This window comes from Meriones unguiculatus, chromosome 6 (genome assembly GCF_030254825.1).
Source record: "Meriones unguiculatus strain TT.TT164.6M chromosome 6, Bangor_MerUng_6.1, whole genome shotgun sequence".
NCBI classification, from domain to species: Eukaryota; Metazoa; Chordata; class Mammalia; order Rodentia; family Muridae; genus Meriones; species Meriones unguiculatus.
In genome coordinates, this window is record NC_083354.1 from 72,192,261 (window position 1) to 72,212,746 (window position 20,486).

General features: G+C 42.0%; 1 protein-coding gene across 2 annotated transcripts in view; it reads left to right on the forward strand.

The window, feature by feature from the left end:
• Mrps27 (mitochondrial ribosomal protein S27) overlaps positions 1-20,486 on the forward strand; it is a 69,619-nt gene that overhangs the window by 875 nt on the left and 48,258 nt on the right. The window contains exons 2-4 of one of the 2 annotated variants that reach the window (XM_021644120.2): positions 4,449-4,526; positions 14,176-14,246; positions 16,146-16,204. In XM_021644120.2, the coding sequence (XP_021499795.1) occupies positions 4,449-4,526; positions 14,176-14,246; positions 16,146-16,204 (208 nt within the window). Of the gene's footprint in view, positions 1-4,448; positions 4,527-9,522; positions 9,594-14,175; positions 14,247-16,145; positions 16,205-20,486 lie in introns of those variants that run through there. The other variant, XM_060385619.1, reaches the window with a different exon arrangement.

A 20,486-nucleotide genomic window follows, 5' to 3' on the forward strand; every position in this document is an offset into this window, starting at 1 on the left:
TGGGTGTTTCCATTGCTGCTTATCTCCTGCTTTCAGTCGACCTTCCTTAACACAGGTTTAAAAAAAAAAAAAAAGCAGCGCACTTGCTCACACTGCTTAATGTACAGCCATTAAGAAACTTCATAGTTGGCCTCAAGAGTTTTCTGAAGATAAAGTGTTTGAACTACCTGGTAAGAATGTTGCATATCCCACATTTGACCCATTGATAGGAACAATACTTGGCACCAAAGTAAGGATGCTTTGTAGAGCTACTCAGGATATTTAATTATGATTGCTGGTAAATTCTTTGAAGTCAAATAAGACCCACTGTAGTAGATAAGGGAGATTGTGTTGGTTGCTTATAGTGTCTGGGGCAACCATTCTAACAGCGAAATGGAAATTACATCGAGCAACTTGACAGAACCAATAATTTAGCAGTTTGGTTTCAGTTTAAACTGGTAAATTTATGGTAAGGTGCACCCGTGCTACTCCAACACTCAAGATCTGGATATGTGGATAAATGACTTACAGACATTGAAATGTTTGAGCTGGAAAAATATTCTGCTTTAGACAAATTCATGACCAGATATGCAACACTTTGAACCTTCTATCTAGTCTACTTAAAATAGGATAAAAGAGTACAGCTAAAATGAACAAAAAGATGGAATTAAATGAGATAGAGCAACAACAACAAGACAAATAAATGGAAAGGTCAGAGGAAGGAAGCTTGCAGGGTACTATTACTTAGTAGACAGTAAGACACTAGTGAGTCCTTAACCACCATGCTCAGACAGGCAGTATTCTCTCATTCTGTGTTTGAAGAAAAAATCAGAAGCGCTGTGTGATTTGCCCAATTTTTTATAGCATTTATTATTAGCAAGGCAAGAGTTAAAAGTTAAATTGTGACACTAAAGCTTATCCATTTCCACAATCACATTATTTCCTTCTTTTAAAAACAAAGCAAGCACGATGCTTGGAGACATTTGATTAAAGGCCTAAATAGAGCCAGATGTAGTGGCATACACCATTTGTCCCAGAACTCCAGAGGCAAAGAGGCAGAGGGTGGCGGATCTCTTGAGTTCAAGGCCATCATGGTCTACAAAGGGAGTTAAAGAACAGCCAGGACTACACAGAGAAACACTGTTTCCAAAAAACAAAACAAACAAAAAGGCTGAAATAACAAGTGTGTAAGGATTTAAATGGAACAGATATGATTTTCACCAAATTTGAAGTTCTGGTCTTTCAAAGTATTATAGAATTCAATGGAGAAAACATTTCTTTTTGTTCAGGACACTTATTAGAGAATATTGTTGCTCCAAGGAAAGCCATCTAACAGTAATAGGCTTGGGAAAATTTTAAACACTCTAGTCTTTGAGGCAGGGTCTTGTATGTAGGGCAGGTTGGCTAGAAACCCTATATAGAGCATGTTGGCCTTGAACTTGTAGACACTCCCACCTTTGCCTCCAGCCTGGCTAAGCAAACATTTTAAATGCATGTACAGAGAGGGATTGGGCAGGCTGAGACCTAAGCCTGAATTCAGATGTGGTTTGAGGACTTTCATTGTCATTACCCAGTCACTTAGATGTGTGGAATCTGTCTGCTCTCTAGACATACTGTTGTATGAGGTTATTAATATTTACTATTGGTTTATCTTCTAGTAAAGCTTGCTGTTAATCTTAAACAGCTGTATAACCAAAGCACCACACAGAGACTGGTTTTTTAGTTAAGCTAGAATACAATGCTGGGCAATATTTACTCCCTCCTAAACATCCAAGCCCTCACTCAGTTTCCTAACATTTAGATTTCACACATTATACTTGCTTTTTGTGAAATCTTAGGTCTGGTTCATGCTCCACTTCCTCCAAGATCTCTCCTCCAGCTCTGCTCTCCTAGCTCTCCTCTCTCCCCTTCTCCCACTCATCTCCTGCCTTCTGGCTCCTCCCTGCTCAATATTGTGTCTAGTTGCTTTATTTTGTCCTGTTTACACAAGAGTTGAGACAGGTTGCTTAGAGTGAGTATCACAATGCGATATCCGGATTGAAACCAGAGAGTTGGGGGTGGGGTGGGGGGAGAAATCAGTATTTGAGTGAACAAGGGTAAGGTGTATACATAAAAAAAAAAATTATACCAGCAACATACAGAACCACTGTATGTTGCATTTTAATGAGATTCATATGCAGAGTAAAGTTGGAGAATCTGATCCAGGTCTTTGCTTCTGGTCCATTTCCGTTCATCTTTTGCCCACAGCTGTAGAAATTCTTCGGTTGTAACATTAATATACAGACCCTCAGTTAGTGTGCAGTAATGGAAAAACCTTTGGTCTATATGATATTCATAAAGCATCACTGAAAGGTTAATGTGTTGTTTTATTTTACTTATAAAAAAGTGTGTGTGTTGAGTATGTGTGTTGAGTATGTGTGTATGCATACTTGTGTGCACATGCTTGTATATGAAGGCCAGAGGTCAAAGTCAGGTGTCATCTTCAGTCCTTCTCCAACTATGTAAAACTCAGGTTGTAATGCTTGGGCCATCTGTTAGGATGCTGTGTATCTGCCTTTTATTTTGGAGTTCTTCTTTTCCTTTGCTTGAGGTAGAATTTACATGCTGTTCAATTCACACATTAAAAGTATACAGTTCTGAGACTTTCAGAGTTATGCAAGCATCTTTACAACCAATTGTGTGATATTTTTATCACACCCCAAAGAAATCTATATTTATTGCCAGTTACTCTCACTTTCTCAATCCCCATTCCCAGTTCTAGGCAACTTGTAACCTACTTCCTATCTCTTTAGACTTATCTGCTCTGATGTTTCATGTAAGTAGAATGTAGTATGTGCTCTTTTGAAACTGAAAACTTTTCACTTAACATAATGTTTTCAAAGTTCTTATCTTTAAATTGCTGAAATGTTCCATTATAATGATGTACCAAATTTTGATATATAACCTGAGGATATTTTGGTTATTTCTGCTTTTTATCCACTATTAGAAATACTTCCATGAACATTGGTATATAAATTTGATGCAAATTTAAGTTTTCATTATTCCATCTACCTAGGAGTAGAATTGCTAGGTCACTTGGTAATTCTGATAACATTTGGGGGTGCTGTCTGTTTTCCCATGCACCTGCACTACTGAATAGTCTCACCAGCAATGGATAAAGTTCTCACCCCTGACTATATTTTTGCTTTGTGATTGTGTTCTTCATAGTTGGTGGCTTTGCTTTCTATTTCCCTACTGGCCAGTTTTGGTAAGCATCTTTGCTTGTGCCTCTTGATTGTTTGTGTGTGACAGTGTGTGTGTGTGTGTGTGTGTGTCTGTGTGTGGTATTAGGAATTGAACATGAGGCCTTCCGTTTGCTGGGTTAGCATGCTATCACTAATTGCCCAGCCCTTTTGTACTAATCTTCAAAAAGTTTTATTACATTATTTATTTACTTTGTAGTAGAGGGGAACACATATATGCTCTGGTACTGTGTGGAGGCTAGAGGGCATTCTCCCTCCATCCAAGCGTTGAACTCAGGTTGCCAGGGTTAGCAGCAAGCCCTAACCCCTTGAGCCGTCTTACTGGCCCAGTACTTGCTGGTTTTCAGACTAAGTTGCCTAGGCTGACCTTGAACTAACTCCGAAGCCCAGAAAGGCCCTGAGCTTGGGAACCTACTCCTTCAGCCTCCTCCATGGCTGGGATTATAGACTTGTATCACTAGGCCTAGCATACCCCCCCTTTTTTTTGAGAAATATCTGTTCAAATCCTTTGCCCACCTTTCAGTCGGTTGTCTCTCATTGTTAAATTGTAAAGGTATTTTATGCCCCTGATACAAGTTACTTATTTTTTTTTCCATGTTGTAGATTATTTTATCACTTTCCTGAGAATATGCTTTGAGATGTAGAAGGTTTCACTGTTGTTGAGACTGCCATCAGGTCTTTCTCGTTTATTCTGGGAGTCCGTGTAACTGAGCACTGTTTATTCCCAGCTTTGGGGAATCCAGCTCTGCCACCTGTGTGATACTTCTAATTCACCTTTCAGGTTTCTTTTATCTTCATGGGGTTCTGGGTCGCTGATAAGATACTTTTATTTCCTTTATGCAAAATATGGATAAATATGGTAATCTAAGTCAAATAGAGATGTTTTCAGAATTGATAACTCATCCATTAATGATTAACAATAGTACTGCAGGTTATTTGGGATCTGGGAATGATTTTAGGACTCTGAAAAGCTGGGCTGTAATTAAATAGCATAAATGACTTTCAGTTCTAACGTTGAAAGAAAATAAGCAGCATGCTCACCTCTGAAACTGTCGAGAAGCTTTTCAGCTTGTTCTGCATTTTGTCGTAAACCATGTGGTATTCATTAGAGCATTATGTTAGAATTTGAAGAAATACATACGCTGGTAATTGCAGATATGACAGAAGTCATGTTTGGTAAAGGTCTGTGAAACAACATGCCTTTTGAGATGATTGTCTCTCCCTCAGGTAAAAGATGCCTGCTTTCCGCAGCTTACATCGACAGCCGCCAGTGGGAAGCCAGAGAGAAGGAACAATTCCACCTGGGTAGGTGCTGCCCCGTGTTCTGTCACTTATGGCACTCCACATGCCTCGCATCATACGCTGTCATGATGCATACATGAAAAGATACTTTTATGATGACTCAGCTCATAGAAGTACACGTTCAGTCTTAAAAAGCTATGGTCACACATGGAGGCTTGCCTTTGCTACCCCTTCCATTCCTAAAACTGTCTTTATTATTTGCCTTGATGGTTACACCACCAAGGTTGTATAAACATTTTTTTCTTGCTTTTTGTTCATTGTATTCTGTAGTTTTCACACAACTTGTCTCTGTTTACAGAATTTTACACTTTATGTGTTTGTCTTTTCAAACTCATTGTTTTCTTAACTTCTATATCATTGCCAAGTGACAGATTTGGAAGCAAATTTGCAGTCTCATGGAAGCCATGAAAAAATAGTGTCTTCCCTGCAGCACGCTCCTCCGCTCCCTGTTTCTCTTGTTCAGATTGCAGCCTTTCTTGTATGAATTACCAGGGCCTAAACAATGCCACTGACCCCTCACAAGCACCTTTTCCAAACACCACACACTTCCCACTGCCCTGCCAAACATAGCCCATCGTCAGGGTCCTGCAGAGTGACATGATCAGGGACCGGTTATGAGACTGTAGCGCCCCGAGCACGGAGGCAGACCTAACATATCCCCACCCACCTCCACACACTCGTTCTCTCACTCTCCTCTGTGCCTGTGTTAGATGAGAGCAAAGTCTTCCTTTATGATGGACTCTTCCAGAAGTGCAGGGACATAGCTGTCAGTTCTGACTACCTTTTTGGATGCCAGCAGCTCTGGAATGGGCTTATGTGGACAGGGCCAGGCAGAGCAGAGCTGGGCAGGGTGTAAAGGTGAGCGATCAAGACCTCCACAGCCAGCCTACAGTAACTTAAGATTAAATCCACATACAATGCTTTCTAAACATGCTTTTTAAAATTTATACAATTACCATGCTGTAAAAGAGAAACAAAATGAAGTAATTTGATGAATAATCGTGTTTTGAAATGTGGAGAAATATTTAGGCCTCACTGAGGACTTGGAAGTCACCTCATGCTTTCATTCTGCATGTACAGCTTTGAACAGAAAGGACAATGCGCATGGGCACAGATGTACTATACTGGTGAAATCGGACATCACAAGTGTACATAGACTGACATTTTATTTAGAAAACAAGCAGCTTTTGGTAAAGCTCTGAATAAGTCAAAGGCATTGAAGAATGCATTAATGAAAATGCGGCCTATTTTTAATTATGAAAGAAGTACTTTGTGTTAATGTGTAAAGTGAAATCAGTTCCATTGATTAGAGACAGGTTTTTAAGTAGTAAAAAATAAAAATGTCTCTCACTGAACTTGGAGGTGAGCTAGCTACCAGCAAATCCAAGCAGGCTTCCCACCTCTATCCACAATGCCCTAGAAATGGAATTACAGGCCTGCACACAACCTCTCTAGGCTTTTGATGTGAGCTTTGGAGATTCATACTCAGATTTTCACACTTGTGCAGCAAGTACTCTTAACTTACTGAGTCAGATCCTACCCCTGGAAGTAATTTTCAGCTTACAAAAAATTATCGAGTTTCTCCTCAACCTTTGCTCATATTCACTTTTTGGTACCATTTTGATGTATTTGCTCTTGCATTCTAATTCGTGTGTGTGTGTGTGTTCTATTCTGTTCCTATCAGGGAAGTGTGCACGTGCTGTTTTTTTAACTATCTGAGAGTTTGTTTCCTACATTATAGCTCTTTATCTTAAATTCTTCAGTATGCATTACCCAACATGTTATATACCATAGCACATTTATTGAATTCATTAATTAATGGTTTTTTTCATGTCTTTTATTATTTGACTCTTTATTATTTGACTTTTTATTGTTTTTTCTTATCATTTGACTTTTTTATTATTAACTGTCCTTAATCACATTTTTTCTACTCCAGGTTCATGTTGCATTTAAATCAAGTCTTTAATTTGAAATTATTCCTTATCCTTTTTTACCTCTTATCTTTATGATTAGGTGCAGTTTTGCCTCCCCAGACAGGCTGCTTTCTGATGCCATGACCCTGTCAGGTTGTCTGAGCTGCACACAGCTGATGTCTCTGTGCCTCCACCAGGCATGTCAGCTGCAGTCCCCTAGTCGCATGCATCTGATTTCTCAGCTGCATGGCTTTTTTTCCTCCCTCTTGACTAGTAGGCTGTAAGTAGGGAGACATTTAACATAATGATGACTCCCTGCTGCTTCTCAAGTTCCCCTAAGATTTTTTCCCCATTCATGCTTCTAGCCTGAGTCAGACTATATTGTGAAGGTTGCAAAGTGATGATTTTCCAATTCCCACAACTCTGTACCTACTTAGCACCCAGCGTTCTCCTTAGGCAACAGCCCTTGCCTTCTTTTGTGTTTCTTTCTCATTTATGCATCTGCGTTCATACATTGTGTTGACATCTTGTTGATTTTTGTGATGTTTTTCAGTGGTTCATTTCTGTCATTATGTGGAAGTGAGTGTCCCATGCCTGTTGGCTAGCATAAATGCCTTCTCCTTCTCACTCCTTCCTTCTTACTCATTTAACTGTGTTGTCTTTCCCTTCCCTAGCCTGGGCTCAGCCCTTTCTTGGGAACTCTTTCCAGTTCTGTGTGGAGTGGGTGGTATTGGAACAGGGTCTGGTGTTAGATGCCGTTGATTCTTACCTGCTACCCCAGTCTCCAGCATCTGCATGGGGGTCCCCTGGTCTAGATGGGGTCTCCTGTCTGCTTAGAGCTTGGCTTCCAAGAGAGGCAGCATTTTTTGGGGAGAGTCACACCATTGCATGTTATGCAGTTTCTCTGTCTTCTACCCAAAAAAGTACCAGCTATGTCTTCTAGTTATCGTGAAAGTCACCGATAACCTACACAAATGTTAAGATGCCCTCTGAGTCAGTTTTTCTCTTAGAAGCCTCTGTTCGAGGAATAATTCCAATGTAGCTTCAGCTAGTTATATAACAAAGGTTGTTCTCGTGTGCCAAACGAGTTTCCCACAGTGCTATGGAAATATAAATATGGGAATGGTGCATTCTGGGAAAGCTTGTTGTTAAACATTTTTGTAGGTATGGAGGAAAGGTGAGGAAATGGAGACAGCTGCTGTTTGTGTCTTGTGTCAGGTATAGTTAGGTCTGTTATATGGACAAAAATCGACGGATCCTTGTCCTGGTTACATGAATAAACAAGTTGTTTGCCAAAGAATGGGATGATAATCTGCGGCACATGAGCATCACCGGGAGGCAACCGTCTCCTCTCTGTTAAGACTAGTGTTTGGGAAAACAGGAAATTACGATTTGCTGAGCACCTCCTGTCCTTGCCTGTCTACCTCCAGTGCCTTGGTACATTTAGTCAGAACTGTTTCCCTACCCTGTGTCTGTTTGTGCTTTCCTTAGGTAGCATGATGTGGATTCTGTAGCTAAGAGGCTACCATCTGAGTTTGTGTCCCCGCCCGTGTCTATGACTATAAGTCGGGGGTGGGCGATGTCTGCCTTCGTTCCTAAACATTGATCCCAGAAATAGGCAGAATGAGTGAGTCCCTGGGTCCTTAGTGTTTGTCTCTGTATATAATATTTCATGTGAAATAAAGTTTGGAATTCAGATTGCTTGGAAGAAAAAGAACCCTTCGGGGACTGTATTTTCCCATTGTATAGTAGAAAGTTAACTGCTTCCGCCTCTGCTTCATACATGCACATTTTTCTGTGTGACAGCTTGCTTGCTTTGAGGGTTGAGATCCCCCTCTGCTGCATCTCCGCCTGACGGGCAGTAGATGGCAGTGTGGTCCTTATGAGAAACGCTCTTCCTCCTGCGGGTGGCGCGGGCCTATGGGGAGCCGTGCGCTCATGTGGAGCACCGTGATTGGACTCGGGGCTGGGAGGGCCGAGAGGTGCTCGGGTCGGGCCCCCTGATTGGAGGAGGGAAGAGGGCTGATATGAGGCATTTCGTGCTGTCGCGCCCATTGGCACAGGAGCGGGTGTGGCGTTCTTGGCTCCGCCCTCCCGCCCGACGGGGCCTGGAAAAGCTGCTTCCGCTGTGCCTGGGGTCCTTGAATTTAAAATGCTGCATTTCTGTTTTCTTGAAAGATGCTTGTTGCATTGTCTTGTGCATTCGAATACAGTGAGTTACCACAAAGTGAGCACACCTGTCTAGGAGATGGAGCATTCTTCACGCTCTGGAGGCCGGGTTGTGCCTAACTCTCTTCCGAGACACCCGAAATCCTGACTTGGGACACCATAGGCTTCTTTATAAAAGCGTTTTTCAGGAGAAAGTGTAAACAGGAAAGTAGAGACAGTGCTGTAAAGAATCCCGTGACCAGCCGCCTGCTCTCAGCAGTTATCAGCTCAGTTTCTTTATGTCTACTACCCGTCCCTATTTTTTGGATTGTTTTGAGGCAAGTCCCAGGAAAGCAAATAATTGCTCACGAGTGTTTGTGTGTGTTTCAAAAGGATAAGGATTTTTTAAAGCCATTGTTACATATAGAACAGTCACGTAAATATGAAATAACCAGCGTCTGGTGTTTTGGTTTTTGAGACAAGGTCTCACCGTGTAATCCTTGCAGATCAGGCCAACCTTGAACTCGGATATCCATCTGCCTCTGCTTCCCAAGTGCTGGGATTGAGTGTGTGTACCACCGCGCCCAACCATATTCTGTATTGTTATAAACACAGTTTTAATGGCCTAACTGAACACGGACCCAGCTGAAGCATGCCAATACAGTTGACTGTACTTTCTCTTGACTCTTCAGTAAAATCTTTTTGTAGAAACATGGGGGTGAACCAGATTTAACAGTTAGTAATTTGATTTCATCAGATTGCTTAAGTAAATCTGTTACCTAATCATTTTTTATGTATTTTGATATATACCTCCAAAAAGATGAGTGTTTTTGAAGACAACTATAGTGCCATAATTAAATAATCCAGCACACATTTCCTCATGTCTTAAACATGTTTTCTTCTTTAGAGAGGACTTACGTGCGTGTCACACTCACCTTCGAAGTCTTGCCTTTAGTAGTGTCTCTCACATCCTAGACGTGCTTGGTTTTCCATCTGTCCTGTATAAACGGTAAGGTAGTTATAAAAAAGTAATTTGGTCAGATTCAGGACTTGGTTTTGGTTTTTGTGGTTTTGGTTTTTGTTTTTGTTTTCATGGTTGATCTGAACTTATTTTTGGTCATATTTTGTTTGTGATTCGTCTTATCCCTTGTTTTTGTTTTGTTGCTTTTATTTATGTTTGCATGGGTTGTAAGAATCCACATCTTTACAAAGTCTACACGCGCCGACTTTGGAGGTCAGTACAGCCCAGGGATTCTTAGACATCTCGGAAGCCGGGGTACAATAGCAGTCTCCCAGGCTGATGGCTTTCATTCTCCACAGTTACTGCAAAGAGTTAGTCCTTGATGAAAGAGCTAATTGGTGACTTCTGTGTATTTGATTTAGCTGCTTGTTACTTTATGGCTTAGAGAGATTCTATGTTAATGCATGGAGCTGAGTGGAGAAGGCTTCAGAAACAAACTCAAGGTCAAGTTTCAAAAAACATCAGAGCTTCTGTTGAAGTTGGTGGAAAGCTCACGGCCTGGGTTTCCTCCCTCACCCCTTCTCAGCCCCGGCCTATCTGCAAAGGCAGGAGGAGAATAACAGTGCAGTTGGACCTATTTAACCAAATGGCCAACATGCACTCCCAGCTTTAACCCATGTTGGAAGATTACCACATGCACTTTATTCTGGCCTACCTGAGCAGCCATTTCCCACAAAACAACAGCAGACAGTGAGGTGGACTGCTGTCTGGAGAGCTCTCTAAGAGTGCTATTTGGGGAGCTTAATTCTTTTAGACACAGGGAGATATTTTTCTTGGGTATCATGTTCCTGTGATAGGTGCACACTTCCTGCCCACTCATCCAAGTTTATCCTAAATCCTCTACTCTGTGAGTGAGTTCTCTGAATCCCAGCTCTAGCCTGCCGTAGGCCCCAGGGCATCCTTCTTATCTGAAAGGGGAGGCCTCAGCTGGGGCAGGGTTGAAGCTAGAAGTTGAAGGACCCCAACTCCTGTTCTTTCCTGGTTCTCCTTGTCAGTGTTCTCTGCGCCAGCTTTCTACCACTGTGACAAATACCTGAGGAAGACAGCTTTTAAGGAAAGGGAGTTTATCATATTCCCTGGTCTCGAGGTTTTGGCCCATGGTTCCTTCTCTCTTTCTGAACTGTGGTGGAAGCCTATGGAAGAAGGCAGTTCACTTATATGACAGGCAGAGAGTGCCTCCTCCAGTCCCCTTCTCTTGCCTTAGCTAGAGGTGGTTTGGTTTGTACTTTTTTTTCCCCATTCCGCTGGTCTGAAAGTTGTGTCCTCTATCCCCATTTTCCAAAGATTATTGTCCTACATCTTCTAAGGTAGTTATTTAACTCACATGCTAATGCTCACCACTTTATCTTTTAGGACAGCTCACACACACATGCACACACAGAGTATGCTAGTGTTCAATGCTAAAGCTTTATCCTTCAAAACACCTCATTTAAGCAGCTATTTTGACATCTTTATTTACTCCCAGTTTTTCTGCTGTCGCCTTCTAAAGATAAACCTGCTAAAAATCAACCCCGGAGTGCCTTAGCGAGTACTGCTAATACATTTGCTTTGTTTGTTTAAAATATCTTTACATTGACTTTTTTCTAGGTGTACAGCGCTTGCCTGTTAGCGTTCCCTTCTGTCATTTTGCTCATCTAATTTTATTGCTGCCTTGGGTAGTTGAAAATTCTGCTAAATGAAGAACTTATATTTCAGATCCATTTCCCCATAGTCTTTGCTGTCCACAGCCATCAGCTTCAGTATGTGTTCCTGGGGAGCTGAGAACCTAGTGAAATGTCTTTGGCACAGCCGGTTGAACAGAACTTGGGCATCTGTTGGCCCCTCCCTAAAGCAGAAAGTGTGACTTTGGCTGGGGAAGGCCACGGTCCAGAAGCCTGTGGTGCTGGCCTTCCATATGCTGCAGCTGTCCTGCCTTCCTAGCCCTCCCGCCCTTGCTGTTTTCTGCCTCATTCATCACACTGTTGCTGTAATGCAGGGTGATTGGTCCCATAGTGTATTTGCAGCAAGTCTTTCTGACTTGCAGTGTTTAAACGTTACTCATCGGATGCGAGCTCTGCAGCTGTGGCCTCTTTTGAAGCCGCGGCCAATTCTACTTGACTGAAGATGCCTGGGTGTAAAGTCTTCAGAGAGAATCTGGTTACCATGCTTGGAGGTGATCAGTGGCCATCTCAATCCTGTGATGGGCGAGATGCTGTGCGGGCTATGTGAAGGGACAAGAGAAAGGACCCTGGAGGCCATTTTAATTAGGACAGCATCTTCTGATCTTGGCTTATGTTTGTTTGTTTATTTTAATACAGCATAAATTTTGGATAAAGGGAGGTGATTCCTCATATTGGTCATTGATGTGAGTGGTCATAATTATAGATTTGGTAGCACAAGAGAGTTATTTGGTATCTAATTAAGAGCAAGTACACTTGACAGTATTGATCCCTGATAGGAAGGGGTTTTCAGGATCTATTTGTGGGTTTTATAGATGCTGTAGTCACCCGTTTCAATACTTTTTAAATGGTCATTTTAAAAGGCTATTTCTTTACATCATGTCAGCTCTTAGGAGTTTTACCAAGTTGTTTTTCCCCAGTTGCTATAAATCAGAGGGGAAATTTCCCCAAGGAAAGAAGAAAAAGTACTTAATGTGCAGTAAGAGGTTACCAGTGAACAGGTGTCTGTTGAGTCTCTGAATGGCTCAAGATTGTTCCACTCCCCCGACGCCCACCATGAGGAAGCCTGGGAAGTGTAATCATTTATTCCTCATTCTTTCTTCCTTTGATTCCTGCCTTTACCTATTTCCTGAGTGCTTTTCATGGAACTGTCCTGTAAAATGACTGTAGGTTGGTGAATTCAGTTCTTCCCTGACACTTTTAACGTAAGGGAAGGAGAGGACCATCTTACATGGGCATTTGTAGTTAGTAGTTTTGGTTCAGAAAGAGGATAATAGGATCTGAACTGTTTAAAAGCCTCCCTCAACCTGCATGCTTGACAGCAGTTCAGTTGTAAGGGTAAGGTGATGTGTGCATTTGCGTGGATGATGCAGCCTACATGTGTATCTCTGCATGTGTGGGCGGAGGCTAGAGGAGAGCCTTTGCTTTTTAGGACAAGATTGCTCACTGGTCTGGAACTTACCACATCAGCTGCCTGGCTGACCAGATAGCCCCAGTGACCTGCTGGGATCATAAGCACATGCGACCATGCCTGGTGTTTTACATTTGTGATCAGACTTGGGTCTTCACACTTGCTCGGCAAATGCTTTACCAACTGAGCTATCCCCTAGTACCCTTTGATAATTAAAGTATGGTCAGGCAGTAAGAGATTGAAAGGGCAGCAATGGAGATAATGAAATAAATGTATATATTCAAATCTGAAGCTGATAGGTGTTGTTGGCAGTTACTTAGAGAGTGTGAAAACCAGTGGGATCAAGGGTAGCTCCTTCTTTTTCGGCTAGCCAGCCATCTCTTGTTACCAGGAAGGGGAAAGCATATTTAGAGTGGAGAGTTTTAGAATTTAGAGGACATGCAATTGAATGGCCTATTAGACACACAGATGGAGATATCCCTATACAACTGGAAGTGCAAGTCTGGAATGAAAGGCCAGTTGGGGTAGGTATTTACACACAGAGCCAACTATGAGGCTGAAGCTGTGGGAGAGACTGCCATCATGCAGCACCTGAGGCCAGTGAAGCCATAGCGGACTCCGCTCGGAGACCCGGGCATTCTGACATCTAGAGACAGAGAGAAGAGGTGATCCTGGAGAGGAGCCGGAGAAATGGGTGGAGGGTGCAGGATACATGTTTCCTTAAGGATATCTCTAGCTAAGGAGAGGTCAAATAAGAGAGGCTGGAGAGCTGCCATTGGCCTGGGAGATTTGATACAAGGATGATGTTCTCTTGATTAGTTTGGCAGTGAAATGGGATAGAATCATCAGCTGAGAGTGAGGGGAACTAGAAAATACTGTAAACTTGAGGAACAGTGGTGTGATGTGACATAAACAATTTGGAGTGTGTGTTGCCTAAGACTGCAGGTGATTTTTAGCATCTGAGATGAGTGTAATGCCACAAGTTCCAAGTGTCTCCAAGGATGTTCTGTTGAGAGGCACTAACACCTAGATGGTGGAGGGTACTAATCAAGAAGGACAGGCAGGGGCTTCTCTGCTTTGCTCAGGAAACGTATGAAAGTGCCCTTTGTAAAACCTTTAGGGTAGCTAGCTGATTTGACTGGTGGGCACTGCTGGGGGATAAAAGACAGTGACAGGTCCCTATGCTTGCCCTCATGTAGTATCTGTTCCTGGACTTGACAAACATAATACTTTGTGATTCCTTACAGAGGGACCTTATTGATCCATTTTTTAAGAGCTGAATTTGCCCTTTTTAAATTATTATTTTATATTCTCTAGTTCAGCGAATTATTTAAAACTGTGACAACAGTCAGTTGTCCTCAGTTTCTGAAAAAGAGCAAGAGTGAGCATCTGTTCAGATACTGACTTTGTAATGTTCACAGCCATCTGGCAGGAGCCAAATCTGTTAGATTTTTATGAAATGTGTATGTTTAACAAGGTTCTTTCTCCTTTGTCTTCACAGCTGATCTTGCATCCTTAATGGACAAAGCATATGAAAGAAAGCTGCCTGTTAGTTCTTTGTCAATATCACGGGTAAGACCATTTTAAACCTATTTTCAAAGAAGGAAACAAGCAAGCAAGACTGCATACAAGGCTGTGTTGTAGAAATGTGGAAACATGGGAAATATAATTACCAATGGATAGTTTATGATATAGTGGCTGAAAGGAATGGAAGTAAGGATACCAGACTCAAGTTAGCAAGCACGGATTTATAAAATATTTTTCTTCAGGTTACATTATCCTGTGTATTTAAAGTTAATGTATCCTTCAGTGTAAGAGTAGTTAACATAATTTCAGTAGCTGATACTAATGTTGAGCTGACTGCTGCTAGGTAGTGGTTAGGAGGACAATCAGGCCAGCCATCAGGAGTGGTAATTGGTAGGAACCACTACAGAGCCCTTCCATGGCAGTTACTCGTCTAGTTTCTTGCCATACATCATGTTCATTTCCAGAGGAGCCATGTGAGACAAGTGTGGTATTTGTGAGGGATAAATGATGAGGGAACTTTCCAGAATCACAGTTTGTAGGCAGAAAGGCTGGAACATCAAAGCCTACCTCTGTTGCCTTCATCAAATGTGCCTGGTCTTGTTTTGATGGTGATATAAGGTTATGATACTGGGCAGCAGTGCTCCTGGGTTTCCCCATTTCCAGGTTGAGGGTGGTTGTAGCTCCCTTGGAGGTGATGACATCTTAGGAACGCCTTTTGTGGAAGTGAGCAAGATCCTTCTATCAGGACGTCCTAAACCTAGAAGAGGGAAAGGAAAGAATGAATCTTTGCAGCCGTTTCTCTGTGTCTTTTGTCCTCTTAATATGGAAACAGTTCAGCTGCCATCAGTTAGATTTGTGGGGCTCAGATCTGTCACAGTGGAGAAGAAATTGAGAGACCATTGTTTTCAGGGTGGCCACCCCTCTTTCGTTTAAACATCACTTGGAGCTTTAAAGCACTTTTTTTTTTTTTTTTTTTTTTTTTGTGCATGTTCCAACCTGAGACTCATAGTCCTCAGGGCGGAAGCCTGTAGCTGTTGATACAGATGGAGCAGCCAGGTCCCAGAGGGGCCGTGCCATCTGTTTGTGTGAGAGCAAGCTATCAGGAGAGCTGGTTCTCAAGCTCAGGGCCGGTGCTTGCACCACATGTTATCTGCCCTTTAATGGGTTTCTAAATCAAACCCACAAGTCCTGGTTATTTTTAGAACATCTCCCTTTTTCTCCCTTCTCTCTCTTCATGGGGTTTTAGTTACACTCACAGCCTGCCTAGACTCTCGTTCTGTCCTCCGGCTTGTGATTCCCACCTGAGAGCAGAGTCTATCCTTGGGTACTATTTTCTACCCATTTAAACACATTTAGGAACATACTCAGAGTTTTCACATTTTTGTTTTCAAGTGCTAGAGAACGAACACAGAGCCTCATGAATTTTGGTCCAGTACTCTCCACTAATGAGCTGCTCTCCCAGCGACAATGCTCCACAGATTTTGTAGCTTGATGAGAGCCCTCAGTCCTGAAATGCTTGTTCCATATCGGCCCTAAAATCAGAGTGAAAGTGGTGCACACTGGGTTCTCTACACTCTAGGTGTTTATTGTTCCAGCGTTAAGAATCCCCACCATTTCAACCTTTGTTCCCTGAATTTTGGAGCAGAAATGATGTAGAGGAAAGAGAAAGGGGCAGGGCTGTAGACAGTACTGGGAACGGCTCGTGCTATCTGAGCAAGGCTCGGGTTTAGCTTTTCCTGGCTGCTTTGTTGTTTGGTTTGGACCAGGATTATTCTCTACATATAGGAGAAGCTACGGTGTGTGTGTGTTTTCACCAGTGAGAAGGGTTTTTAAGGTGGAGGCTTACCACAGGGGGTATCGTTACAGTAAGGAGAGTGCATATCTTCTAAAGAGCAGTGTATGAACTAGACAATGGCATAATTGTATTTTTTCTCTCTCCTGTAGTTTGTGGACAACATTTCATGTCGAGAAGATATAGATTCTGCAGAGTACTATCTTTACAAGTAAGCTTTTCTTCACTGCTGGTGTCACACCCACTTTTAACACTTTGGGTTTTTATTTTTTCTTTTGTAGTACTGAGAAGTTTGTGAGAAAGAGAGAGAGAGAGAGCTTGAACCCAGTTACATTAACAAAAGATTCATGTATTTCCTGTTCCCATGTAGACTGTGTGAACTCCTGTTCACGTCAAATCCAAGCCACTGTACTTTGACATCTTGTCATTTGCTTTAGTCAGAACTAATGCTCTTATTAAGATATCTTTTTTAAAAATCTATTCTTTTCATTATCAGAAAAACTGTTTCTCAGCATTTTTTTTTTTTTTTTAGAAAACATTTTTGTGACTTTGTGGATGTTTTGTGTCTTTAGGGTTGGGGTAAACCATGCAGGGACAGTGATATTGATGTATGCCAGCTGTCTAAATGACTCCTTCCCAGTCTCAGAGTTTATACAAAGCATAATATAAAGCCTCAAAACAAGTTTTGTAAAAATGAAAAGTTACAAGCTATGAACTCTTGGAGTTTCTCTTAAGTAACTGAAATTGGGGTTTAAGCTAGGACACCAGAGACCTGACCCTCTGAGATATTTCCACTAGGTAGGCCTTCTGTGGTTCTTGTGGCTAGCATCCCTAGAGAATGACTTTTGACTTCTCAGGGGGACCTCAAAATCACTGGCCTAACATGAAGGCATATTGAGCAACTTCTTAATCTTAGCCTACAGCTTCTGGCTGTCCTGCCTGGAACAGTTCTTATTCCCTAAGCAGGCCCATCACTTAGAGCATAGGTTTTCAAGCTGTGGGTTGTGACCTTTTGAGAGTCAAATGACCCTTTCACGGGGGTTACCTGAGACCATTGGAAAACACACATATTTATAATTCCTAACAGTTATGAAGTAGTAATAAAGATAACTCTATGATTGGGGTCAACACATCATGAGGAGCTGTGTTAAAGGGTTGCAACATTAGGAAGATCAAGAACCAGTGCCTTAGAGTAACCCTGCTGCCATGGCACAGGCTCACCACCGTCCCTGTCACAGCCAGTAGCCACCATCATGTTTTAACCGACCGATGGAAAGCTGATGGGCTTTCTACCGTGGATCGGGGCACAGGTAGCAGCTGCAAGTTACCTCAGCTCCCAGGACCTGAGGCACATATTCCCTTCTCATCTTATCCCAGGAGAACATTTGAAATTTCTCGACATCACAGATCTGAAAGCTTGGGAACGCCAGTATCTCTGGGTACCAGGGATCTTTACAGGAAGTCTGTTGTTGAGGCAGCAGAAGGGACAACAAACATCTGGACATTTGGGCATGGGCTGTACACTACTCTGTGGGAGCTGACCACAGTGGGATACACTGCTTAGGAGAGAAAAGGAGCGGATGATGTAGTTACCACGGCAAACTGCAGGTGTTCAAGGCAGTGCATTCGTTGACAGAAATCCAGAAATCTTACATCTGAAGGGAAAATAAGAGTAAAAGTGACTCAGACAGTGGGGAGGTTAAAACTGACAGTCAGCACTTGGAAAACAGGGCATGCGGAGAGCACCAGCAGAAGTAAAGCATGTAAAAGACAACTGACACAGGAGAAGGGAACTGAGGCAGACACGTGAAGTGGGTGTGGTTTGGCTTCGAGGTTGGGAAACAGGCCTGGGAGTGCTGCACACGTGCTCTTCACCCCTCTAGAGCACTCTTCTGGAGTGGTCTTCAGGCCCTCCTAGCCTTGGGTAGTGGGTAGGGAAAAATGAGGACGAGAGAGCCCAACTGTGCTGCCATGGGCCCTTCGCTTCTGCGAGAGAAGTCATGCCTCCATCTCCTTTCTATGTTGGGGTCTGCAGAGAACGTTTCATAGAGATCTACAAATTGGGTAAGCATGAAAATCACATTTTAGCAAATCAGTAATGCTTAGCATTTTCTTCCGTTGTGAGTATAGATGGCAGATGCCTGTACTATTTGCAGCATTTGTCTTTCTCACCAATTAAAATCATTGATTTTTTTTTTTTTTAACCGTATCACATTTTTAGCAGATGTTTTAAAAACTGCTTGTTGCAGCTTAGAAGCTGGTAGTTAGACCTGGTCCTGGCTCTGGGGTCTCATGCACTGATGATGCAGCACATACCTTGCCTCATCTGAAAACCTCTTAGTATCTTGATACTTGTGTCTGGGTAGTTGGTTTCAGTTGTGAAAAAACAGTTTTGAGAATTTTACAGTTTTAACGTGGACTGTGGTTTCTAGAAAAGGCATGGCGAATGTTGAATCCATTGTCACACTGTAGAAAAGGCTGCAGCTCTTCAGGGAAGGATCTTTTCCTCAGAATCAGAGGCCTGCTGTCATGGAGAGCAGCGTGCCAACCAGTGATGAGCGGAAGGCTCAGCTCAGGGTCTGGCTGTGGGGCGGCAGCACATTCGTCCATCCATGCTGCATCCCGGCCATCCTCAGTTGATTAGCTGGCCTAGCACATAACAGGCGTCCCTGGTGGGGGTGGACGACAGGTCAGGAACAGCTGGGGGAGGCAGATGGCAGCCTGCGTGTCTCCGGGTCCCATGGTGGCAGCCCGCCGGAGGACCAAAATAGCTTCATTTTTCAATAAGCAGGAACGTTGTGATGGCTCCTTGGAAGGTGCTATGGGGAGAGTGTCTGTTAGGGGTGAGCTGCTTGCAGATTTACACAATAGTTGTTCTCTTTGAGGTCTTGGAGATTGTGTTCCACAGCCTTCTTACATTTTTCTGTTAACATATTGCTTGGTCTCTGTGACACACACTTTTTTAAAGTCTAAAAATCAAAGGGCAGCAAGCAGTTCCTAGAGCTTATTTTTTTAGGAAGAGTTCCCTTTAATACTTTTAAGAACAGCAGCTTTAACACTGTGTGCTGTCATTGTTTTATTTGCTAATCCTTACCATAAGCCTGGGAGATAGTTAATTGTAATTAATGCTCTGTATTAGACAGGAGCAGATTAGCAAAATTCGTTCACGCCTCACCAGAGATTCATGAGGGCTTGGTGATAAGAATGAGAGCTCTTGGCTTCTACTACTTGAGAGTCTATACTTCCCTCTGATCGTTGAGCCTGGAGCTAGAAACAAGAATATGGTGTGAGTTCATATACTTCCCCAGGTGTGGCTTACCGTTCCTCGAGTGATCTGAGGTGATTGCCGCCTTTATTACAATGGGGAGATGACTTGCCACCCGTAGGGGCTCTTGTTCTAACAGGCCAAAGCAGTCCAGGCTGTTAAGAATATCTATGGATCCATCTTTGTATAGACGTGTTTCTCTGGGGTGAATTTGTAGGAGAAGGGCTGGAACATATAGAAGATACATGTTTGACTTATAAAGAATTTGATAGTTGTTTTACAAAGTACTTAGCCCATTTTAAAATCCTAGTGGAATCTCATTCCTCTCCACTTTAGCTGACAGATTAAGCTGGACAAATGTATATTTATTTTGGTTTAAGTTTGTAATTGCCTGGTGATTCCTCCGTTGACAAAATGTTCAGGTTTTTGCCTTGGTTTAGTGGTTGTTTTCTTTTTACTGACTTTGAAAGTTTTTTTTCTGTGTCTTGTGTTTTTTTTTCACTTAACATATTTTTCAAAGTAAGATTTTATCTTTGATATAAATCAATTTTTCCCGAGTTTTGTTTTTTGTTTGTTTGTTTGCTTTTATGGTTTTGGTGTCATCTAAGAAATCTTTGCCCCCACTGAGCGTCAGAGATAATTTTCTCTGATATTTTAGTATAGAATTTTATAATTTTAGGTTCTATAGTTAGATCTATAAATAATTGAGGGGTTTTGTTGTGTTTTGGGTAATTGTTTGGTTTGGGTTTTTTTTTTTTTTTGCTTTTTGTTTTGTTTTTACATAGGATAGAAAATCAGGGTTTGTTTTGTTTTTCATAAAAACATCTGATTTTATCTAGACTATTTACTGCAAACACAACACTGTTTTTGAACACTGCCTTGAACCTCTTGGTAGTAATTTTCATGTCTTTTTCTTCCATTGATCTCTGCTTTGATTTATTTGATGATATAAATATATTGTCTTGGCAGCCATAGCTTTTAATGTCTTTTCAATAGATAACATGGATCTAACAAGGCTCTGCTTTAGCAAAGTTCTTTTGGCTAATTAGGTCTTTTCCATTCTATATTTATTACATGTATATACACATTTGCATTTCCATGTGTTTTTTTAAGATATATTTTTATTTTGTGTATGAGTGCTTTAACTACATGTATTATATATGTGCACTCTGTGTGTGCCTCGTGCCCATAGAGGCCACAAAAAATGCATCAGATCCCGTAAAACTGT